The 23,123-nt window shown below is 57.0% G+C and overlaps 1 protein-coding gene across 1 annotated transcript in view; it reads left to right on the plus strand.

The window, feature by feature from the left end:
- The first annotated feature begins 241 nt into the window (after positions 1-241).
- Positions 242-23,123, plus strand: part of NIBAN2 (niban apoptosis regulator 2) — a 52,557-nt gene continuing 29,675 nt past the window's right edge. Inside the window, exon 1 of the mRNA XM_065928416.1 lies at positions 242-486. Within this exon, the coding sequence (XP_065784488.1) occupies positions 432-486 (55 nt within the window). The 5' untranslated portion in view covers positions 242-431. The remainder of the gene's footprint in view (positions 487-23,123) is intronic.

Raw genomic sequence — 23,123 nt, forward strand, 5'->3', positions numbered from 1 at the left:
TTTCTTGGTTTCGGTCACGGTCCGGTGCGCCCCGCTCCGCGTCTCCCGCCTCGGCCTCGCTTTCTCCGACCTCCTCTTTGTTTCTGTCTTGCAGGCGATCCTCGCATCCCCGGGCCCCCTGCCCCGCCCGCTTGCCAGCCACCGAGGAGGGGGCGTGGCTCGAGCCCGGGGGCGTGGTCTGGCGGGGCGGGGCGGGGCCTGGAGGGGCGGGGCCGAGCTAGGCGGGGCCGCGGGCTGGGGCGCGAGGCGGAGGCGGAGGCGGCCAGCTAGTGGACCGACGCTACTGGAGCCGGAGCGTTAGCCGGGTAGAGGCCGCAGCCAGGGGCGGCGGGAGCTGGGCGGGCCGGCTCCATGGCGCCAGCGGCGCCTGTCTGAGCAGCGCAGGCAGCGGCAGGCGGCGGCCGGATAGGGCCGCGCGGCTCTTCCTTACCATGGGGGACGTGCTGTCCACGCACCTGGATGACGCCCGGCGTCAGCACATCGCAGGTGAGTCCGACGCCGCGCAGCGCTCTCGGGGGTCCGGCGGGGAGCCCCGGCCACGCCCCCATCCCGGCCTGCCTGCTGGGGTCCGCGGAGAGACAGGCCCCAGGCAGGGCGGGAGTGGCCCAGGGCCAAGACCTGTTGTCCAAGCTTGTTTCTCCTACGTCTGGGTGCCCCTTCCTGGCTCCTTCTGAGCCCGCCCTTCCCCCTCCCGAGGGGACTCGAACTTCCACCAACCCCTGGGAGCCGCCGGGTCTCTGGATTCCCGGACACACTCCCGCAGTCTGAGCTGTGGAAGAGGGTCGCAGCCTCCTCGTTTCACCTTGGGTATCTCTGCCCGGAAGCTGACCGGGCCCACTCGACCAGCGTGCCCTGACCTTCCCTGACTGTCCCAGGCCCCTGCTTGCTCTGGCCCCAGACCCAGTACACGTGGCCGAGGCTTCCAAGGGACTGGCTCATCAGGGTCTGAGCCTGAGCCTGGGGAGTGGGCCTAGGAGAGATGGGGTGCACAGGAGGGGTGGGTCAGAACCCCTGTCCCTGGCCGGCACAGCTGGGTGCTTCCGAGGGCAGCTTGTTAAGGGGGCTGGTTAAGGCCGGAGCCCAGTCTCCTCAGCCCCCTCCTTCAACCGCGCCTGCTCCCAGCCCTGCACTGTGGCGGCTTCTCAGAGGGGCAGCTGCCCTCTTCCTTTCCTGGGAAAGCACAGGGGGTGCTCTATGGTTCTGGGCTCCTCCTTCCCTAAACCCTAAGAATGGAGAGACAGGGTAAAACCCTCAAGCTGCCTGGGAAACTCAGTTCTGGGGGAGGCTGCCAGGGGGGAATCCCAGCGTCTGTTTCCCATCTGGGATCTCTTGGACAAGTCTCCTAACGTCCTGGCCCCTTAGTTTCCTCCTCTTCGAAATGGGGTGAATACTTTCTTGCTTATTAATCGATTTAAGTGAGCTAATTCACATGGCTTACTTAACACAGCTCTGGAATGGGGGAGACCCCAGTGTGTGGGATGCTGGCCCATGTACGATGGTGGGGGGCAGTCTATGAGCAGGGAGCCTGTTGCTCTTAGCTGAACTTGCCTTTCTCTGTCCGGTAGACCTAGCACACTGTGTCTGCCTACACTTATCATGATGTGTCTGTCCTGCCATCCTGTAGAGTTTCAGCAGCTGTGTTCTGCCCACACAGACCCCTGGAGAACAGGAACCAGGGGTCTCCCAATGCTGTGTCCCCACCCTAGCTGGACACAAAGATTTGTCCTGTGACTGGGGTCCTGGGCCCATGGCCGGAGATCCCCTTTTGTGCCAGGCCTGGGGCTGGCCCAAGAGTGGGGGTGATGGAGAAGTGAGTCAGCCCCTCTCCAGCATCAGACCAGCAGGGGGTTAAGTCCTGGAACACTTGTTTGCAGGACAGGCCTGGACTCTGGGAGGAGGAAGGCTGGGGCGGAGTCTTCCTGTCCCCTCCCTGGCGGTGGCAGCCTCCTAGGGCTCTGTAACAGTCCATCCATTCACGATCTCCTCTTGGGGCCCCCTCACCCCCGCCTGGGTGGGGTGTGCTGCGCCTTCTTGAGGGGGGGCGTTTCCCTCCCCCCCCCACACACACACAGCTCTGGCTCTCCCCCTCTTCCTGCCTCCTGGGCTGAGAACTGCCACCTTGAAGGGGAGGAGACGGAGGCCACAAAAGGTGAAGTGTCCTCTCCTGGGCAGGCTTGGGTTTGCTTTGTGGATACCAGGCTGGGTGGAAGAGGGCTGGGCCCTCTCAGAGCCTGTTGGCCTCTTTCTTCTCAAAACTTCAGTGCTATTAATAGCCCTCTTCAGATGCCTCAAATTCCTGGTCCAGGCTCACCTGAGGGGGCTCCAGCAGTACCAGGTGGGAGGAGAGGCAGCCAGCAAGCCTCCAGCCCCACTCCCACCGGAGGGGGCTGCCTGGGAAATCTCTGGGGAGATTGTCGCATCCTCCTCGCCCCTCCCACGGAGCAGCCAGGGCCGTGGGGCACTCTGCTGCAGGACAATTAAAATTCCAAAGCCCTCCCTCTCCGGCCCAGGGCTGCCCTGTAGAGGAGTCAGCTGTGCTCTGATTTCCGAGGCGCCACTCCTCTTCAGGTTCTGTGGCTTGGCCGGTGGCTCCCAGGGCTCTGTGCCCACCACGAGCAGGTGAGTGCCAGCCTGCAAGTCCTGGCAGGGGTCAGGCGCGCTCCTGCCCATGGTGCCGTCTTTTTTTTTTTTTTTTTTGCTGTCACGGCACCTTTCATCCTAGGATTTCAAAGCTCCTGGCAAGCAGGGGCTTGTTCTCACACCGGCGGCCCCGTGCGGCTGGAGGCAGGATGAGCCTCTCCTTCGTTCGTAGGGGAGTTTGCATGGAGGAAGAACCCTGGCCAGGGAGCCAGGAGGCCTGTGCAACCTCGGGCAGCCACTCACTTACTCTCTCGGGGTCTCAGTGTCCTGCTGTGACCGAACCAGTGTGCACCCTGAGGGCCAAAGTCGCTTCCGGCTCTGAGGGCCTTGTTGTTCAGTCGCTAAGTCGTGTTTGACTCTTTGCCACCCCATGGACTGCAGGCTTCCGTGTCCTTCACTGTCTCCCGGAGTTTGCTCAAACTCGTGTCCATTGAGTCGGTGATGCCGCCCAGCCATCTCATCCTCTGCTGACCCCTTCTCCTCTGAACCACCTGCAATGTTTCCCACACACCTCAGACTTGAGCCAGCTCAGGGTCTCTGTGTCTGAATCTCAATTTCCTTATCTGTAAAATGGGAATAATGACATCATGCAAGTCTGAAACTTAGCCCTGTGCTTGGGACACAGTAAGTGCTTAGCAAACATCTGCCTTTGTTATTGAGATGGTTCTTTATTCTCTGTTCCTGAAAGGGGTCCAGTGTTTGAGCTTAAAGGGAGCAGTTATAGCTGTGGTTACGGGCTTGTCCAGGGTCTGTCCAGGGTCTGGGGTCAAGGTTGATGCTGGTTTCCTGGATGTAAGAATCCACCTGAGTTTTGGGAACCTGTGATTGCCTTCTGCATTGGCATATGTGTGAGATGGACACGGGTTCTCTGGAGGGGGTCCGGATGGCAGTGAGTGATGGGGGACCCATATGACAAGGAAGGAACTAGGATGTGAAGAGATGGGGAGTTAGGCCAGCTCATGGCTTCTACCTGGTGCAGAGGCCAGGACAAGTGTAGGTGTGCTGGTGCCTCCTATCAGCGCTGTAAGAGGGGTTCTTTGCATATGGTCTGAGCCACATAAACCAAGATGCGGCAGGTGAGGGAGTGAGCTCACTGTTGCTCAAGGTATACAAGTAGGGGGTTGGGTACTGCATTCATGGCAGGAAACCTGGGCCTGCCTGGCATGGAATAGTGGGGGATGGGAGGGGGGCTTCTGCCTCAAGGACAGCCTTAAAGGACAGCCTTAAATTGATCTGGAAATTCTGTTGACCAGGATGAAATTGTGGTGGTCAAAGAACTCCCTCCCCCCACTGCCTACGTACACACAGTTCCCTGAGGTTTATCACCTGAGAGGGTTCCCGCAGAAGTTTGCCATTGCTGCCTTCTTCCCTTCTTCTGGCCTCATCTTTCCCGTTGCTAATTCTTTTATTAAATAGCAACTTTACTGAAACGCAATTCACCTGCCAGCCAGTTCGCCCACTGAAAGTTGACCAGTCAATGGTTTTCTGTATGTTCACAGGGTCGGGCAAGCATCCCCACGATCAATTCAGAACCTTAGGTCACCCATGAAAGAAACTCTCTACCCATGAGTCGTCACCCCTCACCCTCTCCCCTGCTTCTCTCCCAATCCTTCCCAGTTCTAGGCAACCACCGCTCATGTTGCGTGATTGCAAAAGTAAGGCACACACAGACAATTTGGGAGTGGAAAAACGAAAAAAATGAGAGGTCCTCCACCTTAAGTCCCTCTCCCAGAAGAAATCCCTCCAGACTGGTGTGTCTGGGTCCCCAAATGCCCATGGCTGTGTACATACACATTTAGCTCTGTTTACAAAAAGAGGTCCCATGGTATATTTCTGTGGTTTGACTTTGCTCCCTGCCTCAGTATATTGTGAGCATCTTTCCATGTCAGAACACGAGCCCGCCCCCTCCTGATGGTGGGTTTCCTTTTGTGCACGGCGCGGTTTACTTACCCAGACCCCTGTCAACCAACGTGGGGTTGTTTCCAGTGTTTAGCTAGTAACCATGGTGCTGCCCAAGCTGCCTTGCACGCATCCTGAGCCAGGTTCCCCTATCAGAGCGGCCTCAAAATGAAAACTCCTGGGTCACGTTTTGATGGATTGACGCAGAGGCTCTGAAAAGGCTCCCTCCTGACAGCACGTGGTACTTCAGTCCCAAGGATTATCACCCTTTTGGACCATCAGATATGAGAAAAGGGGTATCTTTTTAATTTATTGAACAAAGTAATGAATATCTTTTTTTGTTTGTTTTCTGAACTGATTTTAAAAGCCTGCCTTTCCTCATTGGGGCTGTGGTTGTGCATCCCAGGAGCTTAGGGGTGGAGGTGTCCGTGTTTGGCTGCTCCTGACTGGGTGTGTGGCGTCCTCGATGCTGCTCCAGGTTTTTCAGGGAGACCACCAGGCCGGCCGGAAGCAGTACGCCACCCCCCACTCCCCACCCGCTCCTGGCTGGCCTCAGCTGCTGCCCTTAGCTTAGGTCTGGGTCAGCCCCTGGAGGTGAGGCGTCTGGGGAGATTCTGCCCTGCTCTTGTGTCGTCTTACATAATGTGCTTTTGTTGGCGTTGACCCTGCCCTCCCCCTTCACCCAGCCTCCACTCTGTTCCTTTCCCACCGCGGGGGCCGAGCTCCCGCCTCGCCTGCTCAAAGCTGCCTCCCACCTCACCCCTCCATCCTTCCCACACACGCTGCCAAAGAGCCTTTCTGGACCCAAGCTGGGCTGTGGGCCTCCCTCCCTGCCGCCTGAGGAATGAGGTTTAGAGACAAAACTAGGAGGATCAGTCACCACCATCCTGCAAGAATTCACTCTTTAGTGGTATTTCCCTTCTGTGCTTATTGTTACACACTGCCGAGACCGTGACTCAATTCGTGCCTAGCTCCTTGCACTAAATGACGTATAATAAACATCTCTCCCAGGTCATCAGAACCTCCCTGGAAGCATTCCCCAAAACTCCATCTTGTTCCACCCAAGGCCATCTGTGCAGACGTTTTTCTTAGTTTTTTCCCCTAAGGCAAGACATCGCCAGGCTCGCCTGTGACCAAATAGGTGGTTTTCAGGGGCAAACTGAGTCACTGTGTTTGTCTCTTTTCCCGCTCCTGTCAGCTTCCCTGCTGAAGAGAGATTCATCCACTTGCCCTCCCCACCCCCAGCCCCCAGCCTGCTCCCACCAGCCTGGGCATTTCAAGGGAGGCCCATTCCTGGGAGCCCCCTGATGCCTCTAAGCTTCTTTCCTTGGGAGTGGGCTCAAAGAGGCTGCCGGTGAACTGGGAGGTGGGGGGCGTGTGGACACGGACTGATGTCCATGGCATCTGGGTGTGACCGACTGTATATGTCCTGCTGCTTCTCTTGAGGGCAGTCCACTGATTTGTCTCCTGCCAGAGGATGAGAAGATAGTAGGAGGAGGGGCGGCTCCTAACCTGTCTGCTTGGCCCTTGTTTAACTGAGCGCTTATTCTGTGCCAAGCCTTCCTTTGTCTCTTTAATCTGCACCCTCCACCTCCCTTCCCAGCATCTTACTGGCCGGGGTTGGGAGCACAGGGATAGAGCAAGTCAGTGGCCGGGGAGACAGCATGAGAAAGGGCCCAGGGAGAGGCAGGCGGTGGAGAGAAGGGGGCTGGGAAGGGAAGAGCTGAGTGGGAAGAGCGGCATGTCTCAGAGGCCCCCCTCCGGTCATTACTCAGCCAGACTCAAGTCTGTCTTTGGCCAGTCCTGCCCTCCTGCTGGCGCCCCCTCCTCCTCCTCCTTCGAAGACCGAGCTCATGACTCACTCCAGCCCGGGTCTCCTCCTCGCAGCATCCTTCTGCGGTCGCAGAAATTCCTCAGCTGCTTTTCCTTCCCCTGCCCCGCCCCCACCCACTTCCCTGCCTGCGGAAAAAGGGTTTTCTGAAGAAGGTGCCGGGCAGCTTTGGAAGCAAATATGGAGGTTTCAAACCCTCGAGGGTGGAGCAGAGCCGTGCCCCCGCTTCCCGGTCGGATCTTGGGGCCTGAGTCACGGAAACGCTGCAATCTTTCTGATCACACCGATTTTTCAAACTGGAAGAACAGGAAGTGCCCAGCTCTCCAGGGCCCCTGGTTCCACCCCCCACCCCAGGAACCATCTCAGTGTGCAGATGCGCTTGGGTGGAGGGATCTTCCTGGTGACACAGTGGATGGTAAGACAGAAAGAAGCAGGGAGTCCTGGGCAAGGCTGTGCAGGTAGACTGCTCGGGTTTGAGCCCAAGCTTTGCCACCCAATGGCAGGTCGGCCACCCTCTCTGAGCCTCGGTCTCTCCCTTCTGTAAAAGAGGTTGACAGTGTGGGTTTCTCAGGGTGTAGAATCAAGAGTGACAGCCCCTGCCCGGTGTAGCCCGGGGCTGGTGAGCGCTGGGAACACAGCACGTGGTAGCTCTGCTGACTGACACTTCCGGGACAGACATGGGCCAGCTCTGTTCTCCAGCCTCAGGCCTCCAGGCCCCTGCCATGTGCTCCAGGAAGTTGGCACGCCCCAGGTTGAGGAGCCCCCAGACTCTGGCCCTGGACAGCTGCAGCGGTCAGTAGTGGGTGGACGACTGAGACAGGCTGTGCTGACGCAGCAGAGTCCGTCAATAGCGTTGCCTGCGCTGTGCCCGATGTTGGGCAGGGCCCAGAGAATAAACAGGCAAAAGACAGATGGGAACATGCCCCCCTCACCTGGCTGTCTGTTCAGATTTGTTTGCTTGATCTGGGTTTCTGTTGACTGATTGCTCTTACGACTCTGACCAATGGCTCTGCCTTGGTCTGTGCCTTTTCTCTCCATCTGTGACCCCAAGACCAGTATCTACTTACGGGCATTCTCTGCCTCTGAAAATCCTTTCCTTGTGGTCTTGAGATGCCTCCTAAAGGCAGGGCTGGGTGAGTTTGGATGTTAGAAGTTGAAGGAGTGGGTCCCCATCTGTATGTCTGTGAGACCCCTCAGGTTCTGCGATGGGCTCTGGCCCCGGACACACTTGGTCATTCTTTTATTCATTCACTCAATAGTTACTGATCTCCTACTGTGTGCCAGGCACTGTGCTGGACCCCAGGGGCATCCTGAGTCCCAGACTCTTCCACAGCCCCGGCCCATGTGGCCCTGCCTGGCTGGCTGCCCCTCTGCAGGGTGAGGGGGATCTTCGGGGGGGTGGCAGACCTTCAGTGGGAAAGTGTGAAGAGTGACTGGTCCAGTGGGTGAGGAGGGATGGGGTCAAGAGGAGGGAGCCACAGGGGCCGACCTTAAAGAAGAGGGGACCTTGTCCTGAATGTCCTGGGGAGGCCTAGGAGGTTGGGTGAGAGGAGGAGGAGAGCCCAGTGGTGAGAAGGGTCCGAACCAGTATGGACGGGGTACAGTCAGGGTACGTGTGTGTGTGTGTGTGTGTATTTGACTCTGTGTGTATGCATATGGGATGATGGGACAACCAGGCCTTGGTGATGGTGATGTGTGAGGTTGGGAAGACTTGATGCCAGTTCTTGGTCCTGTGGGATTGATGGACCCCATCAATTTGTTTTGGGCTTCCCCAGTGGCTCAGCGGTAAAGAATCTGCCTACAGGGCGGGAGATGCAGGAGACTCAGGTTTGATCCCTTGGTCGGAAAGATCCCCTGGAGGAGGGCATGGCAACCCAACCCAGTATACTTGCCTGGAGAATCCCATGGACAGAAGAACCTGGTGGGCTTTAGTCCATAGTGAGTGGGACGTGACTGAAGCGACTGAGCACATAGGTTTTATTGAGGTAATCAGTGGTCCTGCAACCCTGCTTATCATTCCCCTGATGATGGGAGACTTACTCCCTTCGTCAGCAACTCTGTGTATGAGAACCTTTTCTTCCAGGGGCAGAGTGGGAAGAGGTCTGGGCCTGGATTCTGAGGACCTGACTTTGAGAGCTTGTCTCAGTGGCCCTGTCATTTGGCAGATGACTTCCCTTCTCTGGATCTCGAGTTTCTCATCTGTCAAGTGGGTCTGCGGTAGCCTAGACATGCTAGATTGTTGTGAGGCATCAATGGGATGATGTCCCCTTGTCACCAGTCCTTCCTGTTGTGTATCGTCTGTGATAGGATGTTGGCTGAGGGATCCCTCAGTTGATCCCTCCTCTCAGGGATCAAAAGTGCAGGGCGTGGGCCAGGGCGCTGGGGGCAGGGTCCACATGCAGGGCCAGGGATTCTAGTGGGTAACTGGGCACCCAGGAGGAGCAGAGCAAGAGTGAATTGTGGTTTGGGGACTTCCCTGGAGTTCCAGTGACTAAGACTTCTCACTAGCAACGCAGAGGGGTCCAGGTTTGATCCCACGTCAGGGAACTAGATCCCACGTGCCACAACTAAAGAGGCCACATGCTGCTGCAATGAGGATTGAAGATCCCATGTCCTGTAACTAAGACCCAGTGCATGGATATACATAAATATATATTTTTTAAAAGATTAAAAAAAAAAAGAATGAATTGTGGTTCAGAAAGTGTGAACCCCACTTCCACACCCACATATCTGTGGCCATGCCGGCCACAGCTGCTGTCCCTCCTTCCCATGTTCCACGCTGAATGGAGCTATTTTGTGTCCAGCCAAGTTTGTTAAGCTAGAATCTTCTAGAACAGGAGTCTCTTGGGCCAGAGGCTACTCACCCTCTTGTGCTTAACCCGTCTCTAATCCTTCCCACTTGCCAGGAGCCATTTACAGGTGCAGGCTGGGAGGCGCAAGCCTGAGGGCTGGTGCCAGGTGACCTTTGGCAAGTCCTCCTGGCCCCCTCTTTGCCAATCTGTGCAGTGGGGCACGAGCACAGCCTCTAGTGGCTTCCTGGCTCTGACCTCATGGGAGACTGTTGGCCTTGGGCTGTGTTGAAGGCAGGTGCCCAGCAATTATTTATTGCATAATGCCATCTTGCTGTGGAGGGATGTACCTTCTCTGAGAACTTGCCTGTGCTGGGTAGAAGGGATGAAGCAGGGACACGAGCCCTGATCTCATGGGCCTCATGCCATCCAAGAAGCTTCCATCAAGCTGAAGGCGGTGTGGTTTGTGTTACAAAGACAGTGGGTCTTTATGTTTCCAAAGTGCATGTTGGTTTTAAACTTTGGTCAGCCCAACTCAAGAGGCAACGTGTCCAGCCTTGACAAGGAGGCAACTGGCTTCTGCCCCAGAAAGGCCCGTGGCCTTGGGCAGGTTCCCCTTCATAAAATGGGAAGGTGATCCCTGCGACAATTCTGGGAGGCAGTTGTTCCTGGCATGTGGAACCTGTGGGGTACATGGCAGCCCCCTTTTGACTGAGTCCTGGGGGAGTAGCGGTGTCCTTGGCCTGCCTGGGAATTCAGGAGTGATGGGACCTCCAGAGGGGAGTGGGCTGACAGCCGCACTTCTGTTTCCATTTTAGCTTTTGCTTTTTTGTTTGTGTTTTTGGAAGTGTTCCCTGGAGGTGCGGGTGGAAAGGGGGAGAAAAGAGAAACAGGACTGGGGCTTTGGGGAGTCCAGGCTCCGCTGGGCTGCAGAGCTGCGGTTAGCATGGAAGGGGTGCTTGCGGTTTGCTTGTGGTCTGGGCTGCTCCGGCCACAGCTCCCACTTGCCTGAGTTTGGAGCTTGCCGACAGGCCGTGGCCGCTCTCCTTTCTCTGGCCCAGGGCCTCCTCCCTCCTAGCCAGGAAGGCCTCTTTGTGGTCATCTGGCCCGTCCCCTCCTCTGTTTTCGTAACTGAGTAAACTGAGGCCGGGAAGAAGGAGAGAGACGTTCCCAGAGTCTCAGAGGCGGTAGACCAGGGACGGGAACCCGGGGCCCATCCCATTCCTGGACGCCCCAGACAGCAAAGACTAGTCAGGAAGGAGCGGCGGGCCCCGGGCGGGGCCGCGAAGGTTATAATTTTGAACACAGAGTAAACAAACAAGCCCTCCGTGAGAGAAGCGGCCCTGTGCCGGCCTCACAGATAGGCCTGTCCGCACGCAGACAGCGAGGTGTTGTGGAGTTTTAAAAAAAGCCAAGCTCCCTTCCCCTCCACCCCCGCTGCCATATTTTAAGCTGCCAGGAAGAGGAAGGAGGAGAGGCCGGACCCCCTGGGATGACCACTGCTCAGGCCGAGGGCACGCTCTGCAGTCTCGGCTCTCTGTGCAGCTTTCAGCAGGACACTCCCCCTCTCTGGGCCTCAGTTACCCCTTCTCTAAAATGGGGGTGATCCCTCTCAAGGAGAGGGAGGGCCGCAGGGCGGTTTGTGCCGAGTGATTGAACACAGCGAGCCCTTTCTCTCACCCTGACCTGAGTCTCTGTGGCCGGAGGCGAGGCCCCTCTTGGGGTGGCAGCAGGGTGACTTTCTCAGGCCGGCCTGCTCCTCCTGGGAGACAAAACTCCACTCTGGGTCGGGCTGTCGCTGGCTGCCCAGCTCAGCTTTCCTGTTTTCCTGTTGAGATGGTGGCAGAATTTGGGAGGAACTGCTCTGGGGGCCTGCGGAGGGGGGCAGGGCTAAGGTCAGGCCTGGACACCCCGCCTCCCTGGGTGGGGGCCCAGGAGACTTCCCGTATGAGGAGGGGGCAGAGCCCCTCCACCCCCCACCCCCTCCTGAGTACCCCTGTGTGGCTTCTGAGAGTCCAGCACTGTGGACGGGAGTTCAGCGGGCATGGCCTCTGCTTTGGGCCTCAGTTTCCCCCGTGGTTCAGTGAAGGAATGGATGAAAGTCTCTGGAGGGCCCTCTGGGCCAAATTCTAGACCTGGAGAAGCCCTGGAGGACCCACAGACTAAGCCCACAGCCAGGAGCACTGTTCCCTGGGGCCACTCTCAACAGCTGTGTTGGGGCCTCCTCTGGGCGCCTCCCGTAGCTGAGGTCCAGGGTTCTTGCCCGTGATAATGAGCGCCACGAGGTGGACAGTGTGGCCTCACGGGACAGAGCTGGCTCCACCAGCTGCTAGAACAGTTATTGTGGCTCTTGATGCCTTGGTTTCACCAGCTGTAAAATGGGAATGATACTACTACTTCATTTATTAGCTATGATTTAATGATATAAAGGATAATTTGTATTATGTGCATTGATCAGTTATGTTTATGCATATTTAACACAGTGCTGGGCATAGTGAATGCTCAATAATCAATAGCTATTATTGACTTTTGTTAGTTTAAATTAATTGCTTAGCAGTGAGTGAATGAGTAAATGTCCTGCAAGGTTTCCATCTCAAAGCACAAGATGTTATTTGGACCTGAAGTTATTTGGAAGAAGGGTCTGGTGGGTGCCGAGAGTGGGTTCAGAGGGTGGGGCAGATGTGGGCAGGGGCAGGGCCCTGGCTGGTTCTGACTTCCCCTCGGCCCGTCTGGAAGGAGGGTTTGCCTTCTACCTCGTGTCTGAGACCGCAGGCCTGGAGCGCGTGCGGCCGTGCACACAGCTTCCTTCCTCCCGGCGTGTATTCCTCTCTGTCTGACTCACTGGCTTTGAGTCTTTTGTTCTTGTCCTTGAGCCCCAGGGGTGAGGCCTGGAGAGGCAGGGCCCACGGACTCAGTCTAGGATGGGCTGACCCTCCCCCAGCTCCTGACCGCTCTGTGCTCTGGGCCTCCAGTACTGAGCCCTGGTGTGACAGGTGGGGGACGCGACACCTGGGTCCTGGTGCCCCTGCTGACCCACTGTGTGACCGACCTTGGAGAACACCTGCACCCCTTGAGGATCCACTGTATGCTTGGCACCCAAACCAAGCACGCCTGGGCCCTGCCCACCTGGAGCTCAAGGCTCGGCCAGAGAGATGCAGCATACAAGTGCTGCATACACTTGCTGCATACAATTCATGACCAGCCAGTCACTAATTAAATAATTATCGGAGGGCGCATTGTGATGACATGATCACACTGCTGGAGAACTCGCCTGCGTGGGCCCTGGAGGTGCTTGTCCGAGGGCTCTCTTGGCAATAACTGTTATTTGCCCTCCTGTCGCTGGTGGCCCAGGGACTCACCCAGGGTCCCTCAAGCGACTCAAGTCCCTTCCCCTCTTGGTGTCTCAGTTCCTGGTCAGAAAAATGGCCCCTTCCAGGATGGGTACTGTGACAGGTTGGGGTCTGGTCGCTGACCCCACCCAGGGCTTGGGTGGCCATCTGGGGTTTAGGACAGTGACTGCTGGCGTTGGGTGCTTCTATAGGCTGGCTGGGGAAGGGCTGCCTGGGGGGGGGGGGGTGGTCCTCACCATCCCCCACCACCAGTGGGCCTGATGGCAGAAAGGTGGCTGAAAGCCCCTGGTGAAACTCGCCTGGCCAGTCCACACCCCGAATTTACCTGAATGCCACCAGATGGTTACATTACAGCTGGGTTACAACAGAAAAAGAAAAAAAGGAGGGAGACAATCTCTGAAAGAAAGTGAAAGTGTTCATCACTCTGTCATGTCCAACTCTTTGCAACTCCATGGACTGTAGCCCACCAGGCTCCTCTGTCCATTGGGATTCTCCAGGCAAGAATACTGGAGTAGGTTGCTATTCCCTTCTGCAGGGGATTTTCCCAACGTTGGGATCAAACCCAGTCTTCTGCATTGCAAGCGGATTCTTTACTGTCTGAGCCACCCTGGAAGCTCAGAACAATGTCTATCAGTAGGTCATGTTCAATGGTGTAACATGTGGCCGTTGAAAGTGAAGATGAGCCAGGTATCTGCAAGTGCATACTAAGTCTGTGCAGGTGTAGGAAAAAAAATGAAATTCATCAACATGTCAATAAAGATTTGGTGGTGGTGGGGAGCTAGTAGGATAATGGACTATTTAATTTTTTTCTTCCTTCTCTCTTGTCTTTTGTGTGGTTAATATATCAAATAAAAAAGAATAGCTCTGTTGGCTGTATTTTTTGGAAAAATTTTAGTCTTTTGTCTTAACTCCAGAATCAAAGCCACCTCGGCCTAATGAGAGCCTCCACGGGGTGGTTGCAAAGCACAAGGTGGGTCTGGAGAAAGGGAGAGGGTAGAGAAGGTTCTGGAAGTGCTGGGGGTGGGGCGTTGTTAAGCTGGGTCTTGAAGGGCAGGCTGGATTTTGGCCACCAGAGTTGGGGTGCAGACGGGTGCCTGTCTGTGGAGGGGAGCCGGGGGACTATGGCTAGAGAGAGGGGCAGGAGCCCGCCTGGTGCAGCCTCGAGAGCCTGGCAGAGGAACCGGGGGAAAGGAGCCGCTTCTCATCAACACTTCTTAGCTGGACTTTAGAAGGAGGGTTTTATTTCTGCTACTCTGGGGAAGGACAGTAGCAAATGTTAACTCTGACCAGCTGGGAGATACCTGTGGCCCGGGATGGATGAGTTGGGGTGGGGGACGGCTTCAGGCCAGTTGTGGTGGATTGATTCCCCAGCACAGAGTCTTTCTGCCCCAGGCTTTCCCCCTGCAGCACATAGAAAGGCTCTAGAACATTCCATTATGGACCCAGTAGCCTGCCTTTTAACTTGCTCAGCCAAACCCCTTTTGCCGGACACTTGAGTTGTTTCTGTTTTGCACTGTTGCAAACAGTGCTCTGTTGGACAGCCTTAATCATTTCTGTGGGATTAATCCATCGATCCCACCATTGCTATCAGTGCCAGGTCTTGTGTGGGTCTTGGGGTGCTCGAGGAGGGAAGGCAGCTTCTCATCCTCACAGAGACCCTTTTCTGGGAGGAAGGACTCAGCATGGAGCCCTAGCCAAGGTTAGGGGTGGGGTGAAGGCCTCTCTGGGATCCCAGGGAGCAGCAGGGACCCAGACTTGGAGGACCAGGGAAGGCTTGTTAGGAGAGGGGGTGTCTAGGTGAGACCCAAGGGATGAAGGCAGAAGAGTCATAGGCAGAGGGGCATCTCTGCAGAGACCCAGAGCTGAGAGAGTGCCAGCATTTGAGGGAACCGGAATTTTCCAGAAACTGGTGATTTTGCCATGGTTCTTGTGGCCGTGGTAGCAGCACCTCCACGGCACTGCCTTTTGGTGGTCGTTTTTCAGAGTGCTGGGGGATCTGTCCCTCTGTGGGGCTGGGATGTTCTCGTGAGGGACGCAGGAGCAGGGTGACATGCCTGCCCCTGGTGACAGGCCGGCTGACACCCCCCTCAACCCCCCCCAGCCCCCTCACCGCCCAGGCTCAAGGGCGGAGCCTGCTCAGCTCCAGTTTCCCAGGCCCTCTGCAGGTGCTGTATCATTTGACAGAATCTGCCAGAAGAGGAGACTGAGGATCTGAGCTTAGGTGACGGCTCGGTTTGCGTGCCGGGGTGGTGACCTCGTCTGCCGCTGATGTGTGACCTTGGACTGGCCTGGCTGGCTCCAGATGCAGCCTCACCTTTGTAGGAAGCATCCTGTTGGGATGGGAGAGCCGCTGGCAAACACTCCTCCCGGGGCTGGGAAGGGTCTGTCCCCAGGCCTGAGCTGACTTTTCTGGAAAACCCCAACCTCTTCCTGTGCCTGAAGACGCCCGGGAGGCTGAGAGGAGCGCTCTGGAGTCATCTCACAGTCAGGGACAAGACTTCCTGTGCTCAGTTGCTCTGCTTGGTGCCGGGGATCGGTCACGAGTGAGACAGCAGGGCCCCTGCCCTCGTGGGAGTAAGACACCAGTTAATTGTCCAGGCTGAGTTCTGCTGTTGACTCAAGGGGTTCTGCCCTGAGTGAGGGGTGTGGTTGTCAGGGACGGTCACAGTCGGAGGAAAGCCTTGAGGGTCCAGGGAGATGGAATCCAGCTCCTTCACTGGACAGGCGAGGAGCTGGAGGGCCAGGGTCACCTGGTGGCAGTCAGGTGCCCGGACTGAGGCCCCAGCGATCTAAAGCCTGCCTCCCTGCCTGGAACTCATGCTTAGAATCTATCGTTACTGCCCAGGGAGAGATGGGGACCCCCTCCCCACTCATCTTCACGGGACCCCTGGAGAAGCAGACACAGAACATGGGCCTGTTGGCTGAGAGCAGTTTCCAAGGCGGGGGGCACGGTGGCATCTGTAACGAGGCATATGAGGTGGGGATCCTCTGGTGCCCGAGGAGACCTGCTGCTGACCCCAGGGTGGGGCGGGGCCCATGTCGTCTGCTGGGTGGGGCGGGGCCCGTGTCCTCTGCTGGCTATGGGAGTCTTGTTATTTGAATAAACTTTCCATTTTCCATCTGCGTGAAGCCTCTCCGTGCTGAGGGTCGCTGACATTCCAGTCCGGGATTGGGTTTCCTTCTGGCTCAGCAACAAAGCTCATGAGTGAATTTTCAGAGTGGATCGTCTTCCTTCTCCCTCCTCCCTCCTTCCCTGGGCTTGTCTCCCTTTGCGGGCTTCAACCCCACTTCCCTCTGGACCCAGGGAGCCAGCACTGCAGGCAGCTCTGTGTGTGTGTGTGTGTGTGTGTGTGTGTAAGCGAAGGATAGAGTGATAGATAGGAGGATGGATGGATAGGTGGAACAGGGGAGAGGTCTGGGTCCTGAGGCAGCTTGGGCAGCAGCTTGGCTTGGACTTAGAGAAAAGGGTAGTGTCAGAGGGCATTAGCTGATGAAATGTGTGGGATGTGTGTCTGTGTTTAGCCCTTTTTCTGTTAGGCTTTGGCCACAGTAACTGGCACTTACTAGCGATTGCTTGTTATTAGAACGGCAGCTGGCATTCATCGGGCTCTTCCAACGGTCAGGCAGAGTGCTAGACACTCACACATTCTCTGATGTAGTCCTCATAAGAGCTCTGTGAGGTGCATACTATTCTTACTCCCATTTTATGGATAAAGAAACTGAGGTTTGGGAAGGTTACCGGCAGTTGCAGAGCTGGGTCTGTCTGTGTGCCAACCTGTCTCCTGGGATAGAGTCTTCTCCACAACCTCCTTGCCAATGGGCCATCCAGCTCCTGCTTGTATGTCTCCAGGGACAGGGAGCTCCCTACTCCAATAGGGTCACCTGTCCCATCCCTGGGCACCTGAGATAGAAAGGCCCTTCTGGATCCTGTCTGCCGTGGTGGGTCACTCAAGAACAGGCTCCATTTTGGCCGGGGCATGGCTGTGGCTGACTTCCCATAGCGTTTCTTTTCCCTGGGAATTTTCCAACCCTTTTGTTGTGGGAGATGAGCTAAGTTCTCCCTCCTTGCCCATAGCAGTCCTTACCTGGTACTCAGCCCTTACAGTGTCATTCGTCACATACCGAACAAGCCTGAGCAAACTCGATGCTGACACCATAGAGGTATTTTCATTAGCATTGAGCTGGATGTCTTAGTCAATTCAGTAAGACAAAAAAGGAAAAACAGAGAGAGGGGTATGACTGCGAGACACCAGGAAAGCAAGACACCATGGCTGCACCCTGGGGGAGCTCAAAGCACTTTCCCCGCCAGCCTCACCCTTAGCCTTGTCCACCTGTGAGTCCACTGTGGGAATCAGGGGCTCAGAGAGCCAGGGAGCTCGACAAGCCTCACTGGGAGGAGCAGAGGCGCTGTGGTCCCCCGCGGTCTGGTGGCTGGCGGTTTGTCGGGTGTTTGCTTTCTGAATCTTCATTGATGTTTCTCCGGGCACTTCCCCTTTCTCCCTGCCTTTGATTTCTTCTCCCCCGCCCCCACCCCCTTCCCCCTGGACCCAGGGAGCCAGCCCTGCAGGCTGTGTGTGAGAGAGAGGGAGGCGGGAGGGATAGAGGGATGGATAAGAAGATAAATGGAATTTCCCTTTCTGAGCGATTAACCTCTGAGGGCCCAGGGCCCAGAACGAGTGGACCCCAAGTTTGTCACCTTCCCATCCTCTGAGCGGCCCGCTGAGGGACCAGGTAGCTGCTATTTTGGTTTTGCTTTTCTGGTCCTCATTACATGGCATGAAACACATCGCAGAAAATGGCCAGTAGCACAGGTGGACACACTGTGGGACCCCTGAGCTTATGAAAGACCCCACTGCCCACCTAACCACCCCTCCGGTGGCCACCCACGCTCCAGCGGGTGGAAGTCCTCCTGTCCGTTATTCAGGCATCATCCTTGACTGCACCGGCCCCCATCTGCTCAGGTTCTGTGGCTTCACTCATTTCCCTGGATCCTTATGAAAACTCAACCCAGTGGGTACTACTCTTCCTCCCACTTTACAGCCCAGAAAACTGAAATTCAGAGAGAATTAAGCCCCATGTCCAAAGTCCTACAGTTAATGAACCAGTGAGGTTAGTATTGGAACCAAGATTGAATTCCAGAACCTTGACACTCCGCTGTTCTGTGAAAGTGCCCTTCTTGACTCAGGAAGGTACTCACAGATGTGTGTGGGACAGATGAATGTTTTTGCTGAATGCGTGTCTGAATCTGTGCATTCCCTGTGTCTTTTGCTTGGCACGCTTTCCCTGCCCAACCGTCCTCCTTCGCCTCACCAGCACCCCTTCATGTCTCGGGGGCCACCTCCTCCAGGAAGTCTTCCCTGATCTGCAGGCTGGGTTAGCCGTCCCTCCTCTGAGTTCTTCTGCTACCCCCAGCAGGGGACTTACCATGTCCCATTGTAGGTTTTGTTGATAGTCTGTCTCCTTCTTTGGACAACAGGGACTGGGTATGTCTGACTCACTCCTGAATGCCCAGAGCCCCGCAGTTGCTGAATGAATGAGGACATGAAACCTTTCTCGGACAGCACAATGGAGCCCCGAGACCCTCACCTGTCCTTGGCTCCGCCCCCCGCCACCCTTTTGGTTGACCCTGAGCTGGTTGACAGAGGATGTGACCTGCTGCTTGGTGGCTGCAGGGAGGGGCTGGGCGGTGATGCTGGCCGCCAGGCTGGTCATGGAGGAAGGGCTCGGGCAGTGAGCTCTGCCTGGGCACCTCAGGGTCTAACTCCAGTCTGGGCGCTAAGGGGACAGTGGGCCTGTGGCGGGCACCTGCCAGCGCGAGGGTGCTGCGGCAGGGGGCCCTGGGTGCCCGCTCCAGCCTCAGCGCTCTGCACTTTGGGCTGAGAGCAGGCGTGTGTCGAGGGGCACCACGGCTTCGGGGCAGTCGTGACCAATGGCCAGGTTACAGGGTTCAGGTTCCAGGGGGCGTGGTGAGGAAGAAAAGAAGAGCATGGAGGTGAGGGATGCTGCTGAGAAGCCAGTAGGAATGGGGGGCTGGGCGTGAGGCTGGGTGGAGGTTAGTGTTTACAAAATCACCATCACAGATGAACCGCCTCTGTAACCGGCCTGATGACCACAGCTAATTATCCCCAGTCCACAGAGAATACCGAGGCTCAGGTGAGGCCCCAGACCACGGGGCTAGGACTTGTCCTGTGTCTGTCTGGCTCACAAGCCAGGGCTGTCTCTGGGGCAGGAGGATGGGGGACGTGGAGCCGGGTGGGCAGGGTGAGGAGGTTGGTCCTCCAGGCGGCCTTTGACCTTCCTTTCCTCCCTGTGTGGCTCTGTTGGCCTGGAATGTGGCGTTGGCCGTGGCAGGCCTGGTGCAGGGCACCAGCCTGGGGAGCCCAATCTCGGACGTGCTCTCCGGAGTGGAAGGGGGCCCCCCTCCCGGTCCTGCCCTGGGTGGAGGGTACTGCGGGGGCTCTGGGCACCCCTTCTTTACCCGCCCTGCTTGGGTCTGTGTTCCCAGAGAGCAGAGACTCCTGGGTCTGGGCTCCCAGAACAAGCCACCAACTGTCGGCTGGTGCCCGCAGCCGACTCGGGGCTCTGCCAGGCAGTGAGGGAGGGGGCCAGAGGGGATGAGAGAGCTTTTGTTTCCCTCTGTGTCAAGATGGGAATGACTGCCTCCCACTGGGGCGGCCTCCTCCTCCTTGAGGTGTCAGGACAGTCCCCAGTGGGCGGGTCTGCGCTCTGCCTTTCTGGGGTTGGGGACACTTCTCTGGGCCTTCACTTCAGTCCCCTCCCCGCTCCCAGCTCTGGTCTCCCAGCACACACTCTCCCACCAGAAGACCTGCATCGCTGAGCTGTGGTTAAATATTTGCTAAGTGAGAAGAGCTGTAAAGGCAGCTTTGTGAGCACTCCTGGCCGGCTCCTCCTGGCCTGCCCCCTGCCGCCGCCTTGCTCCAAAGCTGCCTTCGTGATGGGAGACCCAGCCAGTCTCCTTCCCAGGCCTCCAGGGCCACCATTTTGGCATCTGAAACCGGGTGACCTCCCACCAGGGGCTGTTCCTTCGGCATGTGTTTGTCGAGCACCCACCTGGCCCTGATATAAGCCTGGTGCTGGGTCTCTGTGGGGAGTGGTGATACAGTCACGACACTTGGAAAAAGCCCCCAGGAGAAGCAGGGGCTGTGGTGGTGGAGTCTCTGGGGGACTGGACTTGTCTGGGGGATGGTCCTGAGGGCCAGGCGGAGAGGGTGGGCTCTGGGAGAGCGTTCCAGGCCAGAGACCCCCCAAGACCAGAGGCAGTTTTCCTTGCTGGGCACTGAAGCCCCTGGATTTGACTCCCTCACTGCCCTCATGGGGAGCTGGGCCTTGGCTGCCACTTCCCTGCTCCTGCAGCCTCAGTTTCCCCATCTGTCCAGTGGAGAGCTTGGACTTGGATTTTACAGAGCCCTTCCCGAGTCCAGTGGCCTGATCAGCATATGTGCCTGGCCCGTTAGCGAGGGAACACGCCAGGGCAGGGCTTTCACAGGTGCTGAAGGTTATGATACAGCCACGAACCTTCATAAGGCTCACGTGGCCCTTTGTTAGGTTATGATACAGCCACAAACCTTCATAAGGCTCAGTGGCCCTTTGTTAGGTTATGATACAGCCACAAACCTTCATAAGGCTCACGTGGCCCTTTGTTAGAAGCAAAACCTAATATCCCCTGCAGGACTTTCGTAGGTGCTGAAGGTTATGATCATAGCCACAAACTTTGTGCTTTGACTGTTAACAGAAACTGTCATCTCCTGAGGACCCCAGGCCACCAGGTGAGCTGAGGGCAAGACTCTCATCTTATGCCCATTGTGTTGTTGTCGTTGTTTAGCCGCTAAGTCATGTCCGACTCTTTGCGATGCTATGGACTATAGTCCACCAGGCTCCTCCTTCCATGGGGTTTACAGATGAGGAAACTAAGGCCCAGAGAGGCCATTGGGAGCTCAGATTTGCTTCTCGCTTCGAGCTCAGCCCTGGAACACCCCTGCCTCTGTGAGAAAGCCGCTTCATTTCCTGACACTGGCACTGCGCTGGGCACCCGCCTTAGGCGTGACCGAGGTGCCTGCCTGACCCGGGGAGCTGCTGGTGGGGAATGTGCCAGAGAGAGTCCCTGAGGACCCCTGCTCGATACTGGGGTAGAGCGGTGAGCAGAGCCTGGCTGGGCTTTGTGTCCTGGTTTTGCTCTTACCTCTGTGATACTGGGAAATCACTTCATCTCTCTGAGCCTCCCTTTCCTCCTCTAAAAATGGGTTTAACAGTTAACTCTGAAAGTGAAAGTGTTAGTCGCTCAGTCGTGTCCAACTCTTTGGGATTGCATGTACTGTAGCCTGCCGGGCTCCCCTGTCCGTGGGATTCTCCATGCAAGAATATCAAAGTGGGTTGCCATTTCCTTCTCTGGGATATATTCCTGACCAAGGGATGGAACCCAAGTCTCCTGTGTTGCCGGCAGAATCTTTACCCTCTGAGCCACCAGGGGAGCTCTGGGTGAGGGTTAAAGGAAATAACGTAGATGGTAATTGTTAACACACACGGAAGCTGCCTCTGTGCCTGGCACTGGGCTAAGTGTTACATGCATTAGCTCATGCCCCACTTATTATTATAATTACATGCAAATGGGAAACTGCAGAGCGTTGTGATGGAGGAAATGATGTCTGGCTGAGTTTGAACTATATTTACAAGGGGTAAGGGAGCTTCAGGCGGAGGGCACAGCACGAGGCATTGGGGACGGAGGCAGGACTGAGATCCTGGATCGAGTTTGGCATGGTGTGTTTGCTGGGGGCAGTGTTCCAGGCCCTGTGGCAGGTGCTCAGTGATGGATGAACTTTGGTCTCTGGGGTCCAGTGAGATCCTTTAAGAAGGGCTTGGTGTGACTGTTTCCTGTGTGTTGCCACAGCCCCGAGAGCCTGGGTTCAAGTCCTAGCTTGGAGTTGGACTCCAGCGCTTGACAGCTGGCTGACCTGGGACAAACCACTGGGTCTCACAGCCTCTGTTTCCTCGGCGGGGGAGAGTGACAGAGGTCCCCACCTCCTGGGGCTTGGCCAGGGCTCTGTGACAAGTCCCCCTGCAGGGTGCTGGGCGTCTCCAGTTGGCATCATGCCTCACCAGGTGTGTGACGCCAGGTGGGTTCCCTAACTGCTCGCATGCTTCAGTTTCCCTCTCTGAACATGGTGGGGGGGGGGGCGGTGGTGAGGACCCTCCCTCCCAGGGCCGTTTTCATCTCCACATGAGGCATGGAGCCGGCACACGGTCAGGGATCGGTCATTCCCAGGTCGTGGTGGGCTGTGGGCTGCCAGATTATGGGGAGACGCTTTTCCTTGTTCATAACTGGCTGCAGGGAAGGGGTCACCCAGCACAGGGTCCTTTTGGGGCACCTGAGGTCCTTTTGAGGCCAGATGGGAAGAAGCCTCGAGGGTGGCATCCCCCTTCCCCAGGGAGGAGGGCATTGGGCACTTTCTCGTGGTCCTGGGACCCCCGCCGCTGCCCCCGGGTAGGGTATTCCTTTCTGCGGTGAGAAATCTCTGGGGCGTGTGTGGGGAGCTGTATTGCTCAATGAGATGGCGGCTCCCCACCCTGCTCACGATCGCTCCCTCTGGGTTTCCTTCTCGTTGGTTCCTCCTTTGTGCCAGGTCAGTTCTAGATGTGGTGGTTGCTGTCCGGGGGCATCAGAGAGGGAATAGGCCTTACCCACCATGAGATCACTGGGGATGGGGTAGGCTGCAGGAGAGGGTGGAGGTCCCATCCAGCCTGGGGACCTCCCAGGGGGAAGGGGCATTGGAGAGTGAGGAGGGAGGGGTGTCCCTGACCTGGGGGAACCCCTTGGTGAGGAAGGGTGTGCAGGGGTCTGTGGGTGCACTGAGGCGCTGGATCTTTGTCCTAAAGGCAGTGGGAGCCATGGACACGTTTGAGCAGGGGAGGTTCAGGGGGAGAGTTCTAACAAAAAGATCCCTGTGGCTCCTGTGTGTGGGAAGGACAGGGAGCGAGCCAGGAGTGGAGGTGGGGGAAATTTGGAGGCTGTGGCAGGAATAAGCTGGGAGGTGCCTGGACTGGGGCGAGGGTAGTGGTGTAGTCTGGGGTGAGTTGTTCTGGCCTCTTGACCAGCCCCGAGTCGGTTAGGAAGCCCGCCACCCTGATGGCCTTGTGCTGGAGAGCGCGAGCACCCGGAAGTGGATGACCCTGGATCGGTCCCCTGCCCTCTCTGGGTGCTCTCCCCTTCAGGGGTTTCAGCTGTCCCCCTTGGGGGGGCACCCAGTTGTCCTACTCTCTTCCTGCCTTCGGCTCTGCAGGATTCTAGCTGCTGTTTCAGGCCCTTCTCATGGGCGGGCTGCCAGACCCCCTCCCCTGCCGGCCGATGGAGCCTGTCATTACCCCCCTTTTCCTGGCTTTGCCCCTGATTACAGGTCCTGAGTGGGAGCCTTGTCAGCCTTTCTGACCGTGGCCACCCACCCGGCCCGTGCGGTGAGGAGCCCCAGGGGCTGGCAGTGTGCAAGGTGGAGGTGAGATGCATTCGCCCAAACTTTGGCTCCCTGTTCACACTCAGACTGTTCTGGGTCCATATAATTGACAAACTGTGTGTCCCGAGAGGAGTCACTTCACCTCTCTGAA

The sequence above is a fragment of the Muntiacus reevesi genome, chromosome 3 (genome assembly GCF_963930625.1).
Source record: "Muntiacus reevesi chromosome 3, mMunRee1.1, whole genome shotgun sequence".
Lineage (NCBI taxonomy): Eukaryota > Metazoa > Chordata > Mammalia > Artiodactyla > Cervidae > Muntiacus > Muntiacus reevesi.